The following is a 24,803-nucleotide window of genomic DNA, read 5'->3' on the forward strand; positions in this document are numbered from 1 at the left end:
ACACAGGAAGGAAGTCATATTTTAATACTATCTTCCACCGCAACGCCATACCACTACCGTCCTATCAAGGCTCACTCACTATATCTTACAACATCTTCATGGCAGCTGCATCTTGACCAGCTCCGGCTTCGTCCGCGCGGTCGCTAATGATACTTTCCCTCCTCTTTTCCCCTGCCTTGGACATGCCTTCTATACCGAGGGCAACCTCGCCTACACGTCTCAAAACAACAAGCAGTGCTGCCCGGAGGTCCTGGCTCAGGTCCTTGGTCAGGAGTTCAACAGCTAGGGGGTAGAATTCAGGGATATGAGACTTGAAAGCATCTTCTGGGAATGTTGCGTAGCCTTCTAGAACATCAACGACGACCGGTCGCCACGCCATAATGTTTCTATGCTGTGACTCTTCCGCCAGAGCAGAATAGCCTTGAATAATGTCTTTGCAGAGTGGTACGAGGGCAGCCTCAATGTCAGGACGGCTCTCCAATCTCTCGGGCGCGTTGTCGGCAAACATTCTGAATAGAATAGACACGTATGTTGCTGCAGAACCGCTCTCTTGCTTAAGTAGATTGGGTGGTTGTTTCATAAATCCTTCTCTCCACAACTTCATGCGAAGCTCCTTGTCTTCGTTAAAGCGACGGGCAAATTGGAACGAGCGCTTGAGCAATGCCATCAGGCGCAACAGCTCAGTTGATGGGATGTGGGCATATACAGTATCATTGCTGAATAGCTCGTTGACTGTCTCAATCATTAGAAGCTGTAGAACACAGCGAGATATTATGCGATTGAAGAATCGTCGTCTGGCTGCCGTTACGACCACAGGTTGTTGTTGTAGGCTTGATGATGGCTTGAATTCTTCCAGTAGCTGGCCAGCAACACCACCCGGCGCTTCCATATCATCGTCCAGGGGTTTAGGCGATGGCTGCCGAGGAATAGGCTCACCATCGGCAACAGCACCAGGCTCTTCTGTACCATTGATCTTTAACGACTTCTCATCGACCGAGGGGGTCTCAGCGGCAGGGCTCAGGCTGCCGGAAAAGTCAAATCCGTTGGAAGGGAGAGACAAAGCAGCTGTGGAACCCATGCTTGTCGCCGTGAACAGCTGGTACGCCGTGGTACGCTCAAAGAGTTCACAAAAGGCACCCACTATCTTCGTCCAATGCTCCTGTGTAAACTTGGTGACGTTCTTCAAAATGAGTTGCTGCAAGCAATTGCTTCCTATGCGAGATATCGTGTCATTTTCTTGGCAAATACACAACGCCAGCAACTCCAGGAAACGATCAAGCATATACTCGAGAGATTCAAAGTAATGCGTGAAAAGAGTTATCATGTTGCGAAGCGCTTGGATCATGGTTGTAGAAAGCCAAACAGATAACTCTTCGTGGTTGAGCACATTAGTCATTTCCGGTCGTGATCTCAAGACCATGAAGATTGGATACAGTTGCTGTCGCCACAAAATATCCCAGAATTCGGGCGTGAAATCACCGCCATACTTTATCAAGGCAGCGAAGAAGTATTCAAGGGCGTTTGAGCGGACTTCCAAATCCTCTCCAGTCATGAGCACATCATGGAATGCAAACAAGACCGGAAACCAGAAGCCCTCCTCGACTGATGTGTTCAGCTGCGTGCGTTTCGGCACATCTGACGCCTTGTGTGACGTTTCGGAATTTACGCCCCCATTTCCGTGACTGTGTTTTTGGGACAGCGGGCACTCCGGTGTCCTCAGCATGGCTGGGATGATGGATTTCAAAAGCTCCAATGCAGCCAGGCTTTTCTTCTGGAACTTCAAGTTCTTGGAAAATTCGGTGAGGCACACAATTAGATCCGTGAAAGCTCCTTGTGAAATTACGGTGCCAAACTTAGTCTTGTAGACTTGATTGACATTTTCGTAGGCAAGATTCACGATGCTTTCATGAGGCTCTCTGGCGGCCACTGTAAACACCCCAAACATGGTTCTCCACCCAGATCGAATATTATCCCCTCGCGCTTGGATCATCTGGATGAGGCACCGTAGAACCAGGTCTTTGACGGTGACGTTGTGGGAGTTGGCAAGCACATGTTCGAATGGTTTCAAAAAGTCCTTTTGAAACTTGAAGCCTGCCAGTTCCTCAATTTCCATAAATCTCATAGAGAGTTGGCGAAGCGAATCCAAAGCAAAGAAAACAATGTTCATATTGTTGTGGCATCCAACCTGGTTAAAGTGTTCTCCAAGAACATCCCAGATATTACTCCATTCAAATCGAACACGGTTCATGTTGTAATAACTGATTTCCACGATTTTCTGCAAACTGTATGTTCTGGGTGACTCGTTGGAGCCGGACACCTTGATCTCGTCCCAGCTCACCTCTGTAAGTGCTTTGGCGAATTGCACCATAGCATCGCCAGAGAGATTTGCAGTGTTGGTGAAGATTCGATCAACACTGCGAATGAAATCGTCCGAACGACTCTCCAAGGCAATCTCATGAGAAAACCCTCTTGGGCCCGTCCCAGACCTTTGTCTTGGCCGCTGTCTTGACTGAGTTGACGATCGCGAATCCGACGTGTCCGTCCGTGACGGTGGTATGAATCGAGCTTGGGAAACATCAGGAATAGTGCTTTCATCGACACCTCCGGTGATAAGTTGTAGTCGGTCAAGTTGGCTGATACACATGAGGATGTCCTTCCATGATTCCCTCAACAAATTTCCCTCAGTCTGCCCAAGGTCCAAAATAACCTTGAGAGCCTCTATATTTTTTGCCTGCATATCCTGGGGGTTGTTGAGATTTGTGGTATTCCGTAGAGCGGAAATGAATGCTTCTCTCGGCGTCGAAAGTTCGAAAAGGCATGCGATTCGAGTTGCAAGTTTCATCCCTTCCAAGCAAAGTTTATTGACCTCAATGTTGTGGGATTTTTGAATTTGACTCGATAGCGCCGAGAAAAAGGACATCCATGTTACATCAAACATTGATCCAACATGTTTGAAAGATGTTGCAGGGATGAACCTGGGGCCTGTCTTCGCGGTGTTTCGACGCTGGCTCTTGAAGAGATTCTTGAACAGCTGCTCTGAGCGTAGCGAAATCTCCTCAGACTGTTGGACATAGGCCTCACGCTGCAAGTCTCGACCAACATTGGAGAAGGCCTGGCCAATGCCGGCCGCAAGGCCACCTGCAGGGTTAGCTGCTGGTGTACCTGCTGCTGCCGCTGCTTCACGTTCGCTTGTGAGCACAATTTCATTACTTGCGATCTCATCATAAATCCCCAGCAAATACTCGTCGGGAAGATCGGCATTATCGTTAATACCACGGTTGTTTTTTATAAACTCCTCCTTGCTCATGCGTTTGGCAATTTTGCTACTGTGTTGGTCGGTGTTCAGCATGATAACTGAATAGGCAAGAACATAAGCCGTATCCGCATTGGCGAAGGCATTAGGATTTCCCATGACATAACGTTCGGCGAACTTTAACATGAATCGGTCAATCTTTTGGGCTTCACCAGGCAGTCGAAAAGATTGTAAAAACTGTCGCAGCGCGTCGACGAAGCGTTTCTTGGTGAAGTCCATTGCATCAACGAAAGCGTGCATGATGTCAATATTCTGCTGGTCACCTTCTCCTAAATACTCGCCAATCTGAGCCTTGTCAAGCTTATCCTCCTTTAGGAGAAATTCGGCAATATCTGCCGGGTTGTCGCTGCTGATAAAGCCGTCTCGTAACAAAAGTTTGACACCTTTCTTGGGTTTAAAATTAAACTGTCTGATTGCATTCATCAGCGCAGTTTTACGTGCTTTCTCTTTCTCAAGCTGATCTGGGTCGTCGTCCACAACAGGAGTAGATGGTGGCAACGGTGTCTCGAGTCGTGATGCGCTATCACTCAGCGTGGGGTCAATAGAGGGTCGCAACTCGTCAAGGGATGCTTTGGTATCTCCATCTGGTCGAAGCATATCCCCGCCATCAGAACGTACTGATGCCGACCAGTTAACGAGGGATCTGAGGGTTTCCACCAGAGCCTCCAAGGACAACCGTTTCATAGCATACTCCTTCGGGTAGTCTGGCTCATTTTCCTGCGATGGGATAATTTGAGCCACCGTCAATGGGGGCGGAAGGATGCCTTTCAGCTGCCACTCGCTGGCTGGTTGGGTCTTGGCTCTCAGTTCCTCATATACCTGCTCATTGAGCGTTGTAATTGTGAGCGGTGTGGTAGCAAATTTGGAGAGATCTTCGACCATGGTTTGAAAGATGTTGTCCACGGTTTGGTCGCAATCATAGTTGAGATACGTCTCAACTAGTGCCCTAGGGTCTGCACACAATCGGTTGAGTATTGTTACAAAGTAGAGCTTTTGAGACACGGGAGCGTTGCGTCGAGATAAGAGGGCCAAATAGATCTCGTTAAGAAACACCTCAATTTCTTTCTGTCAAAGAGTCAGTAACGAGGAAACATTGGAATTTTTTGGTCAGGTCGTTGAAGAGTGTCATGTACCTTGAATGATGGTCTCATGAACTTGAGCATCAACCAGAAGATCTCGGAGCAAACTTCGAAAATGCGGTCTACTGAGCTTGCACCGTTGCGCGTAATGCTGAGGCAAAGGTAAAATTTGATGGCTTGCAGAAAAGATGTTGGCTCATTGTTCTTGGAGTTTTTGATCGTACACAAAGGCGATGTGAATACGGTAATATTGTTGTTGAGTAGGGTGTGGATGAGATGCAGAGAAACAAGCTTTGATCGCATGGGCTGTCCACGAAGATCATACAGCTGATCAGGGGGTAGTACCTTGGTTGACAAGTTGCAAAATGACCGAAATACAAGGTACGCATCCCGAATATATACCTCGTCCTCGGCATCCAGAGCATCCATGTCATCCTGAGTCGACCCATCGGCGCCAGACGGGTCAGGGCTTGATGGATCGTCTTTGCCTGTCGGCTTCAGCCTCGTAACCATGGTTGGCCCATCACCAAGGGTAGAATCATCAAAACTCTTTCGGTGCTCGAGATCCTTTAACGTAAGCTTGGCACCACCGTTAGACTGTGTTGGGGTATTTGGGTCTGACTGTGCTGCAGGCGACTCATCCCCGTCTGTACCAATATGTGTGCTGTTTGCCGGGTCGTTGGGATCAAACGTAATATTGCTAGAGCTGTGCTTGAGATTACTCAGGCTCAATCTCGATTCCTTCATGTGCAGTCTAGTCTTGACACGTTCAAAGACGGTGCCGACCATCTGCGTCAAGGTACCTTGGGCTACTTGCTGATTTGCAGTACTCCTCGATAAAAGAAACACGTTGTAGACCTGCCGGACTGCCTTCAGTAGACCAGCGCCGTGCACAACAATCTTGTCGTTAAGAACGGCTGCCAATAGTGACTTGACAATCTGCAGCTGAATCTCCACAGCCGTGGTCTCGCCCTGAAAACAGTCGCAAATCGTATCAATAGCTCGCTCGATCAAGGGCGGTAGTTGCTCCGCGCTATTTTTATTTTCGTCATCCGCATCGTCCTCTTTGTTTGGTATTGAGAAATACGAATAGGAAATGAGTTTGCCTATGCAATCGAGAGCGGTTGTGGTCAACTGGGAGTTGTTGGATTTTGTGGCCAGTTGCAAAGGAGCAAAGACTATTTCGGGGTCTGGAAGCTGCTCTTGTTCTTTGATGGCATCCAGTGCCTTTTTTGCGGATTCGGCGAGCTGCTTATTGCGTTGCGCATCTTTGGAGGTCGCAATGGCGTCCAAGGAGGACACCACAAACTTGAGAGAGCTCATCGGGGAGCGCGGGCGGAACCAGCGGCCATTCGAGAAACACAGGGGAGCTGAGGATGGAAGCTACGAATAGCGAAGGACTGTCGGTGTTGAGGGCAGCGTCAATGATCAAAGGGTCATCAGACAGCGAGGTAATGTATTCGGGTAGCAGCGTCAAGGGTCGAGTCTCGAGAGCACCGCGTTGTCAGACTGATATTGGAGTCGAATGTCGGGTTTATGCGACGACGTCCTGTACGTTGCCCCAGTATCCCCAAATAAGAATAGGGTACGAGAAGAGTTCCCGGGCAAGGTCAACTGGATGAATTTGAATGTGTAAGAGCACGGGAGCCGTGTTGGGGGGCACTGAATTCTGGAAAGAACAGGCTGCTGCGAGGGGAGAAAGGCAGCTTGGATATATTGAAGCAAGGACAATAGCTTGCTGAGCGATGGAGTAGTAGATGGCGCAGCCGCGGGAGAGAGTACACGTATAGTTCGGACAAGTCACAACGTGCTTGGGTGGAATAAGAAAATTGAAAGTGGAGCAGGACCCTCCAAGATCAATTGATGGTGGATGTGGTGATGGTGCGCCACACTTTGGGCCAGAGTTTGGTGAGCTCTGGCATCAAATGGCTCCAGCCACATCTCCCATAAGCTTTGTTGTTAGCTGTGGTTGACCAACAGTGTTTTGACAGCCAGGAGAAGTTTGGTGCCAGGACGTCAATTTAAATGTCAAGCTACGACTGGCCTAGGATTAGGTTAAACCTCTTATTTTTTGTTTTTTATTCGTGAGAAATGAACACGCCGCGCCTGTGTGCCACTGGTATCATTCTCAACGGCTGCTGCCCAGTCTGGAGCGCCTTATCACAACAAAGCTCTTGTGTGGCGCAAGTTCTCCATGGGCACATGTAGGATTAGGGGGTTGTTCAGGGGCTTCGATGGCAGTGACACTGACAAGTTGCCGTACACTGCATTCTAAGTTGATGTCGATGTTGGCGAGAGGCACAAACTTTTGCTACCTGGCGGAAAAACGCAGATAGCAGCCTCAAATAATGAAGGTATTTTCAATCAGACCATGGCAATACTGCCGTCTGCATGACTGACTTCCAAGCTTTCGGTGAGTTCAATGTTACGGTCGGGGTGTATTCATACCAAATGGGTACAGGAGACGCTGAAAAGTTCAGTTACAGTGATAACTTCGTCATGACCTTTCACCAAGCCGTGAGAGTGATTTGGTGCCCAGCCAAACTTACCAAGGCTCTAGTTCTTCATTTTCCAGATACGGATATTCTGTATATCCATGCTCCGCCATACCAACCTGGCGGATAGCTGATAAGCGACTGCGGCATTACTGCACGAACTTGGCTCTTTATCAATTGATATCCATGGGCCACAAAGGCGATTAGTAATAGTAGGGGCGTGTTTGTGTTCTGTCAATTTGGGATCAATCGATGGTGATTTTGCAGGATCGTTCGTTCAGTGAGCAAAGTCTCATACCCCAGACATCTCAACACTAGGAGGAATATCTTTGCACCCTCGCTGAACCTTGAAGTCATTGCCGCCTCGGGATGTTGCCAGAAAATTGCACACAACAACCTACCTATCTAAGTAGGTATATAGCATTGCATTTTGCATGCTTGCCCAAGCAAAGATGTCGATTGGCCTGCTTTTTCGGCCAAGGTAGTTGCACTGGTAAATTCCCACAGTAGTACTGGCAGACAACATACGTCCACCTGCAGGGTAATCGGGTGGTGTGCTAAGGCACAACATTAGGCCGAAGAAGAGGCGGTTTTTTATCGTGCAGTTCAGAGGCATGTAGACAAACCGACCCGGACTGGAGCATGATGGGCATTTGGTGATTCAGTTAGGCCTGTCGGTATATCCAACTACCTACCTAGGCATCCAGTGAGTAGGCAATTTTTCCATAGCTCGTAGTACGTTGTCCTTGACTGCAAAGATGTGAGGTGCTGGCACGGAGCTTTGTCTACAACGCTTGTGCGAGCACCAGCTCATTAAAATTAGCCAGACCAGGCCCTTCACCAGACACCAGTTGACCGAATTCACCCAACCCAGTATCCGTTCGTGCCCTTGCCCATCAGCCCAGGCCAGTCCCGCTGTAACTGGATTCTGGCTGGGCTGTCCAATCTCAAGTGCCATCCATTCCATGTCCCATAGATTGACAGCAGCCCGCCGTGTGCCGTCCATGGGTCCTGTGTCTGCTCCGAAAGCGGCTTAGGCCCCAAAGCTCCAGCAAGCGACGGAGCTCAACGCAAAATTCTGGACGGCCTGGTCCAACCAAAAACCCCAAAGTTTCTCCGTCGCCTTCTCAGTCTGGTTTGAGAGACACTCCCCCATCAACAATTCGCGCTCTGCCGCAACATACCCATCTTTGGGCCGTCAGCCTTTGTCTCTTCTTATTCAATTCGGCCTCAATTTGCTCCAAATTGACCATCCTTTCTTTGCTACTTCTTGCCGGCCATAGCTAACACTGTCCGAACCCTCCTCGCATCGCACCAAAGTTCCTAGCCTCGGAGCCATTCGAGCTATTTTTTCTCACGATGCTCAGTGCCGCCATTAGGAGGCGAGTTCTCGCCCCAACTCACAATGCACTGCGCACCGGCTTCACCTCTCATGTCGTGAGGTACTATGCCTCCTTCCCAGAGCACCAGGTCGTCAAGATGCCCGCCTTGTCTCCTACCATGCAGGCGGGCAACATTGGTGCTTGGCAAAAGAAGGCTGGCGACACCATCGCCCCTGGTGACGTTCTGGTAGAAATTGAGACCGACAAGGCCCAAATGGACTTTGAATTCCAGGAGGAAGGTGTAATTGCCAAGATTTTGAAAGAATCTGGTGAGAAGGACGTCTCGGTCGGCAGCGTGAGTGCTTGGCAATTTGCAACAATGCGTGCATTGAGTGCACCTCGTTTTCGCATCATCGTGTCTCTATTCGATGCTAACATTTTCTTTTGATCTAGCCAATTGCCATTCTCGTCGAGGAAGGAACCGACATCTCAGCTTTCGAGAAGTTCACCCTGGAAGATGCCGGTGGCAATGCTCAGGCTCCTCAGCCCAAGCAAGAAGAAAAATCCGAATCACAACCAGCTCCATCATCCGCCCCTGCGACGCCCGCCGAACCTGAACAGTACTCTTCCGAAGGAAAGCTGGAGACAGCCCTTGACCGTGAGCCTAACGTTGCTCCTGCTGCTAAGCGCCTTGCTCGCGAGAACGGTATCAGCCTGGATGGCCTCAAGGGCACCGGAAAGGGCGGAAAGATCACCGAGGAAGACGTCAAGAAGGTCATCAGCAGCCCTGCCGTTGCGTCCCCTGGTGCCACATTCGAAGACATCCCTCTGAGCAACATGCGCAAGACCATTGCCAGCCGTCTTCAGGAATCTGTCCAGAAGAACCCCCACTTCTTCGTGACCAGCTCCCTTTCCGTCACCAAGCTGCTCAAACTCCGACAGGCTTTGAATAGCTCGGCTGAGGGCAAATACAAGCTTTCGGTCAATGATTTCCTCATCAAGGCTATTGCTGCTGCCAGCAAGAAGGTTCCGGCCGTCAATTCCAGCTGGCGCGAGGGTTCCATTCGTCAGTTCAACACTGTTGACGTATCTGTTGCCGTTTCTACCCCTACGGGCTTGATCACTCCTATTGTCACCGGTGTTGACGCTCGTGGCCTTGAGTCTATCTCCGGAAAGGTCAAGGAGCTAGCCAAGAAGGCTCGTGATAACAAGCTCAAGCCCGAGGAGTACCAGGGAGGCACCATCTCCATTTCCAACATGGGAATGAATGCTGCTGTCGACCACTTCACCGCTGTCATCAATCCTCCTCAGTCTGCCATTCTTGCAGTTGGCACCACCAAGAAGGTCGCTATTCCTGTGGAAAATGAGGATGGCACCACCGGCTTTGAATGGGATGACCAGATCACCGTCACTGCCAGCTTCGACCACAAGGTCATTGATGGCGCTGTCGGCGCTGAATGGATCCGCGAGGTCAAGAAGGTCATCGAGAACCCTCTTGAGTTGCTTCTGTAAGAGGTTGTCAGCGACTCCTAACAGGGAGGACAAACCGAAATCAAATGGACGAGAGGAAAAAAGGAGAGCATACCTTATAGAATTGGCGAGGATCCGCAATGAAATGGATCGAGAACAAGTACAGGATTGACGGAGATGTAACTACCCTTTGCCTGTGTCGATGGGATGATGGCAAGACGAGGTGCCCGTGTACAATGACCCTTGATTAATACTGTGTTTCTGGCCTGAGAGAGTATGTCTTGCTTGTACATTGGCTCTTTATTCTCTCTCTCCCGTGACACTAGAAATCTATTTTATCTTAAATGTACTTCGATTGAATCGATTTTCGCAATAAATGCTATGTACTAATGGAGTGGTTTGTATTTATGGACCAAAGATGGCCTAAGCTAATGACCAACTGAGGCGCAATTGAAGATTAAATGCGTCTACGACCGTTTACTACTACTGGTCACTTCCCAGCTGTCGTCTTTTTTTGCCTTTTGTAACCTCGACTCTTCTCCCGTGGCTCAAGTTCTTCCAAAGAGACCTACGGGAGACACAAGCTTTGCCACAACCGCTAGCACGGCACCGAATAATGTCATGGCACCACTGAAGTATGATAACTCGTGAAAGCCCTTGTATCGATCTACCATGCTTCCAGAGACTGGCGGCCCCACGAGTGCGGAAAAGGACGCTAGTGCCATGCCAACACCCATGTATGTGCCGATGTTCTTTGGATGATCCGCACATAGGGTCACGGCGACGGAGCCGCCCGAAATGATGGCGCCAGATGCGAAGCCGAAGACGGCCGAAAACACAATGATGGCAGCGTTGGACTCGACCCTGGGCCAGCAAAAGATGAGAATGGCGGTGGCTGCCGCTGCGCCGATGAGCGTGTTTACACGGCCAAACTTGTCGCCCAAAACACCAGGGATGACTCGGCCGAAAATGGAGGCACCATTGACCACAGCGACAAGATAGTTGGCCAGAGTTTCGTTCATTCCCTTTGATATGGCGTAGGCCGGTATCAGAAAGAGAGGCACGAACATGCCGATCATGGCAAAGAATATAGCCGCAACGAGCAACACGTACATGGTGTTTGTGAACGAGTACCACAAGAAGAATCTCGTCTTTCTCGGCGGCAGTCTGGATCGAACAGCCACGGCACTGAACACCAATACGGGCAGCATGACGAACCCTGTGATGCGGACAGACCAGCCGAAGCCGAGATCTGTCTTGGTGAGTAGATTAGACAGCATTATTGGAAAGACTACGGCTCCGAGTGATGATCCGGCGATGGATAGTCCCATTGCAGCACCTCTATTCTTGTCGAACCACTGAGGAACAGCAGCCAAAGCAGGGAACATGACTAGGCCATTGGCCAGCCCGGTTAGTACTCCTTGAGCGAGCATAAACTGCCAGTACTTTTTGCAAATACTCGTCATCATTACACCAAAAATGTACAACAGAGCTGCAGGGCGCAATATCTAAGGTGTGGTCGTCATCATTAGCCGCAAGTCAGTCACGACAAGAAGAAAACAAAACTACTAGGACGTACCCAGGCACCATATCGATCAAATAACGGACCCCCAATTGCTCCCGTAGCAAAAATGAGGAAGGCTTGAACCGAGCCGATCCATGCGATCTTAGAGGCTCCTTCATCGGGAAGTTGATTGATCATGTAGTATGCTTGGAATATGCCAAACACATTGGTGTACCCAAGTGTGCAGAAGAATGCTCCGGACGCTCCAGCAGCAACGAGCCACGCTCTGGTGCCGCCGTCTGGGAAGTCACTCAAGTCATTATCCTCAGCTTTCTGCAATATCGAATTGGGGCCATTAGTGGATTTTTCCGAATTGGGTGGCTCGGTGGTTTCGCAGAAGTTTGAGGGTGCAGAAGCATCCATTCTTTCGCCAGACGTTGGTAGAATATATTGGAGCAATAGTAACCATGAACAAATCAAAATGACTCTGTAGCATGCGATTTGGAGTAGGATTTGAGGCACAGTTCATCCCGTTCAAACAACTCATTGTTGAGGCAGCCCAATTTATATAGCTAGTCATGCTGGCCACGACAACATCAACGTCTTCAGATAAATTAAGCATCATCTACTATGCGATTCGGAGATTGATAAAATGCCGAGTTGAGAGAAGCCAACAAGTGAATAAACACCATTGATGATATTTGGTGAATCTCGCAAGTGGTGTCTGCCTCAGCAGCTGTGTAAGTGCATCGCCTCGGTGAATTCCAGCAATCAGCCAATAAGCGTGCCAGAAATCTCGGGCATTTCGGCACCAGCCGCACAAGGTCTCCCATCCACAAGACAGCTTACGTGCATCCAACGTTAATTTTCGCCGTGAAATATTCACACTTGATCCAAAACAAACCCTGTTCTCTGCTGAATTCACCGAGGAAGATATTTCATATACCGATGCTGAATTTCCCCACTGGTGTACCTAGTCAGATTGGGCGGCTGCAGCTACAAGACAAATGTCCGACATGACTAACACCAGTCAAGGCGAAGCACCCTCCTACAACGACGGAGGCAATGCTGCGTCTTTTCTGCCGACCAGCATGCCTGAAAAGAAACGCAGGCGCCCTCCGCTGGCCTGTGAGCAGTGCCGAAGGCGGAAGATAAAGTGTGACAGGAATTCTCCTTGTGGACATTGTACCAGAGCACGCATCCCCAACTGCACATACGCTCCTGCTCATATTCCGGCATCCAAGAACAAGAGCAACTCATCTTCCGGACTGCAGAGCGCCAGTACAAGCGGTGTATCACACCGACCAGTGCGACCAGCTCCGTCTTTAGACGCAGGAGGTGCAACAGGAGACAACAGTGCGGTCGCCACAGACGTTCCTCCTACATCCAAGCACTCGTCAAGTGCACCCAGTTCAAATGTTGGTTCAACCTCTGACACATCCAATGTAGATTGGTTGGTTGCCAGAGTCCATGAACTCGAAGATAAGCTCGCCAGTGTTGTTCATATCAGCGACCCTAAAGGAAATGATCCGTTTGCCACAAACAAAGGAGATTCCGTGGCCCCCTTGGCCGGAACCATTTCCAAAACAAGATACTTTGGAAACAGTCATTGGATAAATGTGACTGATTTGGTATGCCGTCATGTTTCCCTTGCCGTTTTGATGTCCTTTGTTCTTGCTGGTGCTAATCGCAAAGTAAAAGCTTCCTACAGAGTTCGCCTTACTTGGGCGTGCTGAAGCAGAGAAAGACGATGTATATCACGCATTGGTCAAGTGCAAGACCTTGGGGCGCAAAATCAAGAAGAACCGGCAGCGGCCCTTGTCTTCTGAAAAGCTTGGCAGCTCAATTCCATTGAGGGAGCTGGCAGATCAACTAGTCGACAATTACCTGCGCACTTTTGAGGGTGTCATGCGGATTCTCCATATACCAACATTCCGCCTCGACTATGAGAGGTATTGGCAAAATCCCAGTGCTGCAAATATGTCCTTTGTCATTCAACTTCAGCTCTGTATGGCTCTGGGAGCCACGATCCACGACGAAATCTTTTCCATGAGGGCCATGGCAATGCACTGGGTCTACGAAGCGCAGCTATGGCTGATGCTACCCCCGGAAAAGAGCAAGATGACTATTACAGGCATACAAATATTGTGTCTCTTAGTGATGGCCAAATCCTGCTGCGGCGTTGGCCAAGACCTCACTTGGGTGACAATGGGCAGCCTAGTCAGAATGGCCATGTACATGGGACTCCATCGCGATCCGAAACGCCTTGGGAAAATGACAATGTATAGGGCTGAGATTCGGCGTCGCCTATGGGCAACAATCCTCGAGTTAAACTTACAGTGTGCTTTCGAGGCTGGCGGCTCGCCGTTGCTTCAAAACACAGACTACGATACCGAGCCTCCAGCAAACTTAAATGACAACCAGTTAGTTGACGAAAATGATGGCGAGGCTCTTTGTGGCCAGCCTTCTGATATACCAACCCAGTCCTCTGTCCAGCTTGCCATACTCAAGTCCCTGCCACTGCGGCTCAATCTCATCAGACTCATCAACGACTTCCGAGCATCACGTCCCTACGATGAGATATTGCGGCTGAATTCTGAGCTTACCAAGGCCTGCCGGGAATTGTCGCACAAGCTATCCTGTCTTCATACCAAGGACGTCAATTCAGGAGGTACAACAATCAACTACTTTCACGTCTCGGTAGCGGAACTGTTCCTGTACCGGTTTTTCCATGCTCTTCATCAAACGGCCATTGCGAAATCTTTCAACGATCATCGATTTTACTTTTCTAGGAGGATGTGCTTAGACAGTGCACTGAAACTTCTTAACCTTTGGGGCTTGTCGGGGCAACGTATGAATACAGGAACGAAGGGCCAGATGGATTTCAAGCGCATTGTTGACAATGGATCTGGACTTTTCCGGTACATTGGTGTGCAATCACTATTCTTCGTCGCGGTAGAGCTTATTCATCAGAAACAAGGCCAGTCTGTCAGCCTCGGTTATCTCCCATCCATCGGAGACTCTGACCTGAGGGCGTGCCTGGAATCTGCAAAGATTTGGACTCTGGAGCGGGTTCGAGCTGGAGAGACCAACGGCAAAGGCCACTGCTTCGTGGCAGCATGTCTTGGGCATATTGACGCCCTCACCGCGGGCTTGCCGCAAGAGCAGGTTGACAAGGCGATTCTGCGAGCCGCAACGGAATCGGCGAATCGGTGCTTGGTTGCTCTCATGGAGGTGGCGAAGAGGGAAGGAGTGCCATCTGAGGAGTCAACGCCTGAGCCGACGGAAATGGACGGTGTTACGACTACGCCTCTCGAGTGGATGGGAGATTGGGCATGGGATGATATGGACGGCATGTCGTGGGAGCAATGGTCGCAGAATACATTTGGCGGGCTGGAGCAGAGTCTTCCTGGACACTTCTAGCCTTAGCTGGCGGGTCTAACTACTAGGATTGCATTGCTTGCATTGCTATGGGGTTTTCAATAACGTAAGGAAGGATTCAATAGAGCTCGGCAGCCGTTTGAGATATTGCTCTGGCTCTGAATTACATAAGTATTAGCTATTGGCGTGAATAAAGATGGGCGTTAGGACGGGGGTGGACTTGAGGTCCGAGGTTGTATTCGATTTGCGTTTCTTTTTGTCTTTGTACTTGTGGGATAGACTCAACGCAACTCACTATATGATGCCTGTATCATATTACTGGCGCTGTTGAAATCGAATCGAATCGCTTCTCATCGGCAATCGGGCCATCGGGCCATCTTGACCCATTGGGAGCGTTGCATGGTGCAGGTTTGTTGACATTGCATCAAATTGCCGCCTCTTCCGGGCCGTGTCTAAGTTATTATCCAGATCCCTGCATATTGCATGGAGCAGAGCTTTCAAGGACTGGATTCATTTTGTGTTGGTGTGCTGAGACATGGAATAGCAAATAACACGAGTATGGTGTGAAGAAGATTGAAGGGAGAAAGTCAGTCTCCCAGACTCGAGTACCTTGGTACCTTGGCAGTTGGTTGGGAATCTGCCACAACCTGACCAGACCCCTTGGAGAGACAAGCATCCACCAGACGACAAAAGCATCAGACCAGTTGACAACATTTGAACTTTGTGTTGCACCTGCTTTAACGAAAATAGTATGTCTCTCCCGCTTTGAGGGAAGGACATCGGATGGCCCGTACTTAAGTGCAATGCTCCAAGCTTTGGCCAGCTAACCTTTTATTCAAAACTTCAATGTTCCTTCACGTCTGCCGGCTACAATCAAGCAACTGGGCACGAACATAATCAGACAGAGATTTGGTACTATTGCATTGCAGTATATCCAATTGCCCACAATGCCGCGCATCATCAGAATTGTCCTGGCCTCTCTAGCTTTTGCCATGAGCACGCTCGGCCGAGTACCGCCAACACCAGCAGCAGCATCAGCATCAGCATCAGATTGCACGACGACCATGACAATAACAGCTTCGCCTCTCCCAACGCCGCCATTCTGGCCTCAGTGCTCTTTTGACGGAACCGAGCGGATCTACAGCTCCACAGTCACAATGAACCATGCCATTGACTGTCATGGATGCAGATACGTGCAGGTCCGTTATGAACCAATTGTGCATTGTCCGGCCAATATCATTACAGCAACAGCGACGGAAAGCTCACCGTACACAGCTCATCGAACAGTTTGCGCTCAATCTACGAAGGGCTAGAATGCCTAGCGCAGAGGAGGAAGAAGAAGGAGGAGGAGGAGGCACAGTATACGAAGAACACGAACGACTGCTATTTAGCCATGATAAATGATGGCATCGACGGAGAGAGGGCTAAAGTATGGCGACAGAATTGGAATCAAGAGCTCATGAGGAGCTGACTGGGGCAGTACCCGACGTGGACATATGGATCTTGTGTGGACGAATTCAGCTACGTTTTAACTTACGTGTACGGAGTACTACTTCGTATTGATCTCAGAGATGTCCGTACATGTTGAAAAGATTGGCTTTTTGTTGTCAATTGACTTTTCCCTCCCATTAGGCAATAATTTCGAACCGTCTATAGTATGAAATTTGGGTTGTTTTCCCTTCGGGTTTAAGTTGGATATGTGCCACACCATTTGTTGTCGTATTCATCTTGGCTACACACCTACGCCAATGTTGATGCAATCTAACAAACATTACGTCGTGCTTCTTGGAGAGACTTAAAGACTATTGGAAAATACATTGCAATTACCAGCATATTAGGTTCATGCACAGATGCGGCAGAAAACGCCATTCTTTCCAATATTGCAACATTTCGTTTCCAGGAAACCTCGTATTATTCTTGTTCTCGTTCTAGACTGCTGACTGGACCAGTCCAGCTTACGGATCTTTTGTTCCTACTTCCAGTAATAAATTGCCTGCATTCAAAAACTCTGATGGATCGAGACAAATGCACGATCAGCAGGTGTGGCTGGCTATGCCGCCCTGCGAGTGCAAAAGCCAAACATTGAAGGCAATGGCAAATGCAAATGCACGTCAGTCCCAATTCGCAATCTGACAAGCAAGCCCAGCCAGCTTGATGAATTCCGACGATCCATTTCAGTGTCACCCTGTGTGCCTGTGTGCATCGATCGGTATGTGGCCGGACATGTGCCATCAATCAATGGTTTGCTTCGCCCAGCCAAAATAAACCACCATGTCTCACATCTGACCTGGCAGCATTTTCCGACTTGACATTCTAGTCTCAAGCTGCGAGCAAGGTTGGAGGACGCAGAAAAAAAAGTACCAGTCAGTAAGGTACAAATTGGCCATCAAATATCGGCCGTCTACTCCGTACCTCAGAGTTTGATGCAAGAATGAGCGCAATCGAGCTCCGTGCCGTCTTCCGTCTCGACTGCAGTCTTCGCCTCTAATCGTTGCGGCTCGCACCTGGCTTTGCATAAGATCCTTGCCATTTGGACATACGATTCCCATTTGGGGCTCCATTTGCAGCTTCTGGGTCGAAAATTCTTCTCCTATGTCAGGCAGTCAGACATCCTACTACGCCTTGTCCTAAAGTTTGTCAACATCGAGCCATTTTGCGCACACGACAGCCTCATCCCATGTCGAGCCGCGCAAAACCGACTATTGGTGCTCCTAGTAGCTTTCTTCGTCTACTAAGTTTTGAAAGTCTCCTTCCGATGGTTTCCATCTGAAAAATTTGCAGCTTTTTACCCTCCGTCGCCTTTTTTATGCCTTTAATCCTGGTATAAATTCCACCATCTGCCTCATCGAGTTTCTGCTCATCACTCGACATCAACAAAAGTACTTTTCTGCTTATCGGTGTTGTTCATTTCGATAGCCTCTTCATCCGCCTCGTCTTCCGATCAACATCTCATCATGTACGCCCGTCAGCTTGTTGTACTCGCCTTGGCCTTGGCCACTTCGACAATGGCCAACCCAGTTCCTCGGGTAGACAACGCTGAAGACCTTGAAGACACTGAAGTTCGCGATGTCTTCCAGAAATCAACCGCTGCTAAGACACCAGGGTGTACAACGGTCATCCCTATTCTACCAGCTTGGACCTGGGGTCCCACGAGGACCATTTGGACCACGACTACTACTGCCACGGCACACGTGGATTGCGGCCTTTGCACTGCCATCGCAAGGACGTACTTGAATCTTGGTGTCCCTCCCGTCGTCATCTTCAATGACACCACCACAGTCGCGGTGCCGAGCACAACGACCGTCCTCAGGTGTGCAACTACAACAAGTATCGCTACGGCAACTCCGGCATCTGCAGTTTCCAAGTTGCCGGTATCTACTCCCACTCCAAAGGCTGTTTAAACATCAGGGGGGACTCTATCAGGACGATAACGGGGAGTAAATTATGGTGGATTCCCAGATGATACATGGTCAAATGCTTGTAAGAAGGCTTAGGCGGCGTAACTCCAACAGAATGCTCGAATAATATTACAACTCACTTCGTTGTTTGACTCATAAAGTGTAATAATAAGACTGGTTGTCGCACTAGTTTTCATTTCTAGCCTGTGTAAACGATGTGCAAAAAAAAGAAGTATAAATCATGTCTCGCTTGTCGTTTACTTGCAATCCATGTAACATTTTCGATAATCGTTGTCGTTTACTGCGGCCAGATCTAGTGTCGGCGGTGGCGGTTCCAGAAAAATATGCTCTTAATTGAGCAACTAAGATAGCATCTCCACTGTCCATTCTGGAAAAATGCTTAAAACAGACCAATTCAGCGTCCGAAATGTGGTTCCGCGATTCTGGAATGCTCTTATCCGCGTACTCAAGACAGTATCTGAACAAATTTACAGTATCTTTCCAGAGCCAAGGGACAACAATGATTGGTGTAATTCATGATGGCATACAGTTGGCCACGCAATAATCCTAATTCTTCCAATCATGCCTTCACTGCACTCCTTCGTTTCTCATCTCCAAGATAAAGTGCTACCATAGATGTTTGCTCAACGTTTCGTAACATCCCTCTGTCGTCGGGGTCTTAGTGGTTCAAGTTGTGCGGTATATTGGCCGAATATGATCATAAGTCCCCAACATTCATACCTTACACAGACGCCTAAGTAACTAGCACACATGGTGATTTTTGTGAGGCAGTTCATGTTTGCGGTGCTGGTGACTGCGAAGTGAGATCTGGGACATACAAATCCCGTACCTGGTAGTGTATGTCACCAATGTTATAGTAACAGCCCAGCTCAGGCTTTTGCACAAAGCTCAGACCAATAGAATCGTCCAACCCTCAAGGCTTTGCAAAGTAAATGGCGTATCAAATCTACTCTGCACCTCAAGAAAATCCTTCACCGCTCATACTTCGGAGTCCTGATGAGAGCTCATCCAGGACCGCATCAAGCAGATTCATGGTACAGCCCAGCAACAGAGCCTGCCAAATATAAAAACAACCGGGCTCAAGTAGAACGTTGAACCTAGCATTGTAAGCTTGAGTTCTCAAAACCTATGCCTTGGAACAAGTCTGCCAATGCGTTTTAATTCTACAACTCTCATAATGTACAAGAAAGCAGAGACTATTGCTCTTCTCCCTCGTCTTCTTCCCTCTACCTTCTTTTTATTTTTTGTCCCGTCTCTCTATGTCCCTCGCTGATTGATAGAATTTGTGTCACCTCTGGCAGCAAATTTCGTACTGTTCGTGAGAGTTTAAACGGTCACACTAGCATATCCATACTCCCGAAACCTTATCCCCAAGCTCCCGCCTTGGAGAGTCTGGTCTGGCGTGAATGTACTCCGTAAAAGCCAAAGTCAAAATCAAGCTCAAGCTCAAGCTCACGCCACGCATCAACGGTGTCACAAAGTCAATCTCATCGATAACGATCAGGGCACAATGTGCCAACGCCAATTTTTATCCGTCTAACAACCCGACATCAAACCCTTTGCTGTCAGATGGGGCACTGCATTGACCACTTACAAGCTACCACTTAGCTCACAGTTAGGCAGGTATTCTACGTTGTACTTTGCTACACAGCGCGGTTCTGGATTCCTTAGCCCTTGGTAGTTTGCGCCCGGTGCACCAAGCCAAGGAATGATGTATCAATACTCAAGTTCGCTCAAGCACTGTTCTGTACACTAACGTGTCAGTAACAACAACTCTATCAAAACCCACAAAAACTGATGCCCGACAACGGACGGAGCAACACGCCGCCATTGACAGTTCTGCGCCAACACGTTTGCCCCCAACTGCAAATGTCTCAAGTGGTCCAAATTACAGTGTACATACAGTGCCTCGGTGAAGTTCCCTAGTTGGTGAAAATAAGCAGTGTTCCTGACTTCCCCATGAAGGCAGACGCCACGCAACAACAAAGTCAACCTCGGCCAGGAACTTTCACGCCATTCCATGACCCTCTAGTATACCAGTGAAAAGCCCAAGCGTGATGTTCAAAAACCTGAGAATTTCTAAAAGGCCCACAACCTAATTGAAATGTCACTCCTTCCAAGACGAGTACTAGCAAAAAGGTGCGTGCAAGAGCCAGACGCCACCAAGGGTGCACAGTACACGTACCCAGTCTATCATGAGCCCACACTGCACCACCCAAGCCCGTCATCTGAATGCAGCCAGGCATCTTTCTCTCCGACGGCATGCTGTCCGTCCATCGCACGGGACAAACTAGAGAGGCATTTTCATGTTCTCGGCACTTTTTACAGCGCGGACCCAACCCAACATTGAAGACATTTGCGTTGCGCTAATGTGTGTCAATGGATAATTCTCAACCATCGCCCCACCCGGCCAGTCAAACTCCAATGCGATTGCGCGATTGCAAGAGTCGACCTTGCCAAACACCAATGGGTCTGCTCCGAATGGCTGCTCCTGTTACCCTACAAAGCGCATGACTCAGGCCAGGGAATCCGTTGGCGAAACACAGCTTTTGAGCACATACTCTGTACATGTGGTGACAATCAGAATTGTGGACATTGCGAGAATTTCTCATTCGGCCAGAGGAAAAACGGTTGTTAGTGTAGTGATGTGTGTGTATCGGCAAAATTGATTCCATGTGATGGGTGTAGAATTCCGAGAACCACTTGGAAAGGTCGATTACGTTCAGTGAGCAACCTATCATTTTCAGACGGCCTAAATGAGATATGGATAGAATACCCAAAGGGAGCAAAGCGCAGCGACGATGTACAGTTCAGACTTTTCCGCCGAACTCGTCAAGTTTCAAGTTTCTCTGCGGCCTACAGAGCCGACAGGCCAAAGGAGTCGAGGCACATCATTACACACTAAACACACAGTACAAAGCAGGTGCAAAATGGAACACCCAATGCACGCAAAGTCATGTTGAGGGTTCACGGTCCTGACAATATAACTGTAGAAACCATACCATTGGTGGAAAAAAATATGTATCAAAGTGAAATATGTAACACAGGAATCAGCATGATGAGTACTATCAATCTCATACATACTCGTCGAGAGTGTCAATGCAGCCCCCGGAAAATGAGGTAAATATCCCAAAACGACCAAATATCCGCGCACCAAAAAACACCCAAATTAGTCACCTATCCATCGACAAATACCAGAGTGTAGACAAGCTGTTGCCAAACCACTAGTTCGAGTGCAACGATCCCTCACTCTGCGCTCTGGCGATTATCGTTGAGAAACCCGTTTAACCAACAGTGACCTTGAGAGCAACTGGCCCGGGGTTGAGGTTCAGGCCGATTCCGTCCAAAGCGTTTGTACCTTTCGTGTAGGCGTTTTTACCTTCTCCACCAGCGAAGATAGTAGAGCACACGTTGTCAGGTCCACCACAAACCTTGAGAGCAGGGATGGGGTTATTGGTGTCTGCAGCAGTGAGGCAAGAGGCATCGGCGCCAGAGTAACCCTTGTTGTCCTTGTTGGCAAAGTCGAATTCGAGCCAAGTACCGGTAAAGAGGCCGATGTTGCTGGTAGGAACCTTCCCGGCACCGCAGGTGGCACCACCCTGTGAGTTGGCCTCAGCAGCCATAACCTTCTTGCCGCCTGCAGGGAGATCAAACTGCAGAGCTTCGTTGCCACTGAAGAACCCGTTGATGCCATCGTTGGGGCCAATCTTGAGCCACGCGACGCACTTCTGATCCACACCAGAGTTGTTCTCGAATGTGGCGGTGTAGTCGTAGTCAGCGGCATTGTCGACCATCATCAGGTTGCAGCCATATTTTCCAGGAGCGCCGACATTGCCCTTGAAAGCAATATCTGCAGCAGTAGCACGCTTCGAGACACCGTCGCAGAACTGCTTCTTGCCACCAGATCCAGACCCCTTGGTGGTAGGCGGGGTGGCCTTGGTGGTGGCAGGAGGGGGAGGAGCGGCAGTGGTCGGGGATGGGACGGCAGCGGCCTTGATGTCGACTGGCGCTTCGGGCTTGGTGTTCATGACGAAATCCAGACGCTTCTCAATGTGACGATGGATGTTTCTGTGGGCAAAACCACTGGGGTGGGCGGCGACGCCAAGGGCAGCAGCCAGGGCGATGGTTGTCGTTGAGACCTTCATTGTTGCTTTTGTCTATGCCTTCGATGTTAAGAATTGAGATGTGTTGTTGAGTCCGAGTCAATCGTTCTCGTTTTGCCTAGGACGATATTCACAGAATATCAGGGTCGGATGCAACCAAATAAGCCGGCAGTGTTTTGTTGAAGGAGTGTGATAGTTCTCTGTATAGGTACGGAGCCGAAGAGAACGAGATTTCGAAGTGAGTGTAGGCCGGCGATGGCTGGAGCGCTGGTTGTTAAGGAATGACTTGAAAGGCAAAGGAGGGCTGGAGGGTTTTCGTGAGGATAGAATCGAGGCAAGGGGAAGAGGGCTTAAAAGGGAGCGTGGAAGGGAAATGAGCATTATTAAGGCCGGCAGGGGAACGTCCTACCAGACTGGGACTCCCAAGAACAGCCGTTCATCAGAGCAAGACTGGACATGGATGGGCTCGCTGGGCACCATACCAGGTATGTCTGCACGCCCCAGAGCCTTGGAGACTGGAAGGAGTGGATATGTCCTGGACAGGGGGGTGGTATCTGGACCTGCGCTGGGGCTGCAGCAACGGGGTTACTGTGGGGCGCCTGCTGCCGGACCATGTCCCAATACGGTATAGAGTGTTGAGCTAAGCTCAGTCGCATCTTTGGGCACCAGGTACGTGCTAGCGCTGATTGGCCAATTCCGACTCGTACCTGCTCGTGTACATGGGTACATGAAGGTGTACACCATCTCAGGTTGCCCAATACCTGGAGGGTGATCAACGCGTTGCAGTGTGTACCTCTGACAGCTAATGCACCAAGGCTGCGACATGGCACTCATGGCTGAGGCCGTGTTTTGCGCTCCTTTGTTTCCATCCCAAGTCACATTCCTCAAGAGCAACAAATAACAAACCTTGAGATTGAAGCAAAGGGAAAGGACCAAATCTGCCTTTGCGCGGACTACATGCGTGAGGTTGATTGCGTTCCCTGGTAGCCACGTCGTACAAAGCCAAAATGGCTGACATGACCAAATTTGCTGTTCTCCGTAGCACGATGGCCAATCCTCCTTGTTTGACAGGGGCAATGCAGATTAAAGTGTGTGTTTAATCTTGATCACGCTGGGGTCTTTCCGTGCTCATCTCCTCCGTATTGGCACCAAAATCTTATTGCTCCTCTACTCCGCGCTCCGTACTGGAGCTGGCGATGGGGTAACGTTCTTCAGCGGCAATTCAGATTCACCACTGCCGCATGATAGCTTTATTCTGAAGAGGCTGTCTTCTGTTTCGATCGGTGATGATGCCTTGCCGCTTGATGAAGCATCGGGTTCGGCAAACTTCGTCAACAGAACGTCACATATTGAAGTGTTTGGCACCAGGTTCATGCCGCCTGCCACGTCGCAGACATAGTACTCATCAAGATCGCATTGAGTACCGCCATCTTGGCCTTGATGTCCCTCGACTGGTCCACAGCAAGTCACGACCAAGGCGTGGGAAGTATATTGCAGCGTGCGAACCATGTATCGTGGGTTGCAAGATGCGCCGGCGTGGCTTCTGCGCTTGAGGGAAACGAAGAAATTTCTTGTTTGAGAGTCAACGGTGTCTCCATAACCCTCCACAGGAACACCCACTGCCACCTCCTGGAAGAACAGAATCGATACCTGATGCTTGATGCCTGGTGCCTGGTGCATGGTGGGAGAAGCCTGGCAGCTAGGGTGACTTGGGTGACAAACTGCTTTTGCCAACTGTTCTGACAAGTTGATGTGGATCGGTTGGTGCCACGCAGCTGGCTTGGAAGGCGGCTTGCATGGCGATGAAGTCGAGCCCCTATCCACGAGCATCACGATCAAATGTCATTGAATGGTTGGTGGTGGCCCACAAGACCAGACGCCTCAGTGGCCCCAACCAGTGTGGCCGTTGACCGTTTGGCGCTGCAAGCCCTGTGAAAAACTCAGCAGAGCAAGTCAAGTTGGTGTGAGCGCTTTCTGTCCTCACCGTCATTCACCTGTAACAACTGTCCCAGTGTTCAATGTCGCCAGGCAATTTATTTTTCCTCCCCTATGGATCAGAGAAAAATGTTTCCCTTCAGGTCTTACAGAGCCAGGCTGACCCTGGTCCGGCCCACCGGACATTCTGAGTTGTTGGACAAGAAGCAAACCCGATCGCCATTGTGTGATCCACACGTGTTCCTTGGTGGCAGTCGGGCCGGGGTGTATTTGTTCAAATGTTTGCTTGGGCCGTCGCAGCATGAAAAAGGCATGTGGAAAAATAGCGACCCTCAATCAAGGCTCACCATTATCTACAACTGGGCGTACAGTATTTCGGGTGACGTGACGGAGCATGCATGTGAAGTCTGGTCAAGTAGCAATTGAGTTTTCTTCAGTCTTCCGTGTCTAGTCTAGTTGCACGTGGCTGAGTGCATGGCGGTCAACGGGCGGAACTCGACTGCCATTTCCAACCAGATTGAGCAAGTACCAGCCTCAAGAAAAGTTGAGTCGGCAGGTACAAACATTGATTGCATAAAGTACTGTACCTACCTAGGTACCTGGGTACTGATGCATATGAGCAAGAGCATGGCCATTTCTTGTCTGGTTGGTTCTGTGCACACGCCAGGGACTGGGCACGTGGAAGGCGAGGTTTCTGTGGCCCAAGATGCGACCAGACCAGACCCAACATTGAACATTCAATGTTGAATACCAGACTTTATGCTCTCATCAGTCTGGGCGCC

General features: G+C 49.5%; 9 protein-coding genes across 9 annotated transcripts; 5 read left to right on the forward strand and 4 right to left on the reverse strand.

Annotated features, from left to right (window-relative positions):
• Window positions 1-85: 85 nt before the first annotated feature.
• On the reverse strand, window positions 86-5,715 carry VFPPC_07135 (guanyl-nucleotide exchange factor (Sec7); the record flags this gene model as incomplete). Its single annotated transcript, XM_022428546.1, has 2 exons — window positions 86-4,378; window positions 4,447-5,715. The coding sequence occupies 2 exons, from the start codon at window positions 5,713-5,715 to the stop codon at window positions 86-88; spliced, it is 5,562 nt and encodes a 1,853-aa protein (XP_022284168.1).
• Window positions 5,716-8,246: 2,531 nt separating this feature from the next.
• On the forward strand, window positions 8,247-9,721 carry VFPPC_07136 (2-oxoacid dehydrogenases acyltransferase; the record flags this gene model as incomplete). Its single annotated transcript, XM_018286048.1, has 2 exons — window positions 8,247-8,564; window positions 8,663-9,721. The coding sequence occupies 2 exons, from the start codon at window positions 8,247-8,249 to the stop codon at window positions 9,719-9,721; spliced, it is 1,377 nt and encodes a 458-aa protein (XP_018139915.1).
• A 506-nt stretch (window positions 9,722-10,227) lies between these two features.
• Window positions 10,228-11,606, reverse strand: VFPPC_07137 (monocarboxylate permease-like protein; the record flags this gene model as incomplete). Its single annotated transcript, XM_018286049.1, has 2 exons — window positions 10,228-11,187; window positions 11,259-11,606. 2 exons carry the CDS (start codon window positions 11,604-11,606, stop codon window positions 10,228-10,230), a joined length of 1,308 nt encoding a protein of 435 aa, XP_018139914.1.
• Window positions 11,607-12,199: 593 nt separating this feature from the next.
• Window positions 12,200-14,606, forward strand: VFPPC_07138 (N-terminal binuclear Zn cluster-containing/DNA binding domain-containing protein; the record flags this gene model as incomplete). The annotated part of the gene is made up of 2 exons (XM_018286050.1): window positions 12,200-12,814; window positions 12,885-14,606. 2 exons carry the CDS (start codon window positions 12,200-12,202, stop codon window positions 14,604-14,606), a joined length of 2,337 nt encoding a protein of 778 aa, XP_018139913.1.
• Window positions 14,607-15,511: 905 nt separating this feature from the next.
• Window positions 15,512-15,968, forward strand: VFPPC_16625 (hypothetical protein; the record flags this gene model as incomplete). Its single annotated transcript, XM_018294378.1, has 2 exons — window positions 15,512-15,763; window positions 15,840-15,968. 2 exons carry the CDS (start codon window positions 15,512-15,514, stop codon window positions 15,966-15,968), a joined length of 381 nt encoding a protein of 126 aa, XP_018139912.1.
• A 1,550-nt stretch (window positions 15,969-17,518) lies between these two features.
• Window positions 17,519-17,965, forward strand: VFPPC_07140 (hypothetical protein; the record flags this gene model as incomplete). The annotated part of the gene is made up of 1 exon (XM_018286051.1): window positions 17,519-17,965. The coding sequence occupies one exon, from the start codon at window positions 17,519-17,521 to the stop codon at window positions 17,963-17,965; it is 447 nt and encodes a 148-aa protein (XP_018139911.1).
• Window positions 17,966-20,087: 2,122 nt separating this feature from the next.
• Window positions 20,088-20,333, forward strand: VFPPC_16624 (hypothetical protein; the record flags this gene model as incomplete). The annotated part of the gene is made up of 1 exon (XM_018294377.1): window positions 20,088-20,333. One exon carries the CDS (start codon window positions 20,088-20,090, stop codon window positions 20,331-20,333), a length of 246 nt encoding a protein of 81 aa, XP_018139910.1.
• Window positions 20,334-21,267: 934 nt separating this feature from the next.
• Window positions 21,268-22,128, reverse strand: VFPPC_07141 (allergen Asp F4-like protein; the record flags this gene model as incomplete). Its single annotated transcript, XM_018286052.1, has 1 exon — window positions 21,268-22,128. One exon carries the CDS (start codon window positions 22,126-22,128, stop codon window positions 21,268-21,270), a length of 861 nt encoding a protein of 286 aa, XP_018139909.1.
• Window positions 22,129-23,253: 1,125 nt separating this feature from the next.
• On the reverse strand, window positions 23,254-23,766 carry VFPPC_07142 (hypothetical protein; the record flags this gene model as incomplete). Its single annotated transcript, XM_018286053.1, has 1 exon — window positions 23,254-23,766. One exon carries the CDS (start codon window positions 23,764-23,766, stop codon window positions 23,254-23,256), a length of 513 nt encoding a protein of 170 aa, XP_018139908.1.
• Between the last annotated feature and the right edge of the window lie 1,037 nt (window positions 23,767-24,803).

Source organism: Pochonia chlamydosporia, chromosome 7 (assembly GCF_001653235.2).
Source record: "Pochonia chlamydosporia 170 chromosome 7, whole genome shotgun sequence".
NCBI lineage: Eukaryota > Fungi > Ascomycota > Sordariomycetes > Hypocreales > Clavicipitaceae > Pochonia > Pochonia chlamydosporia.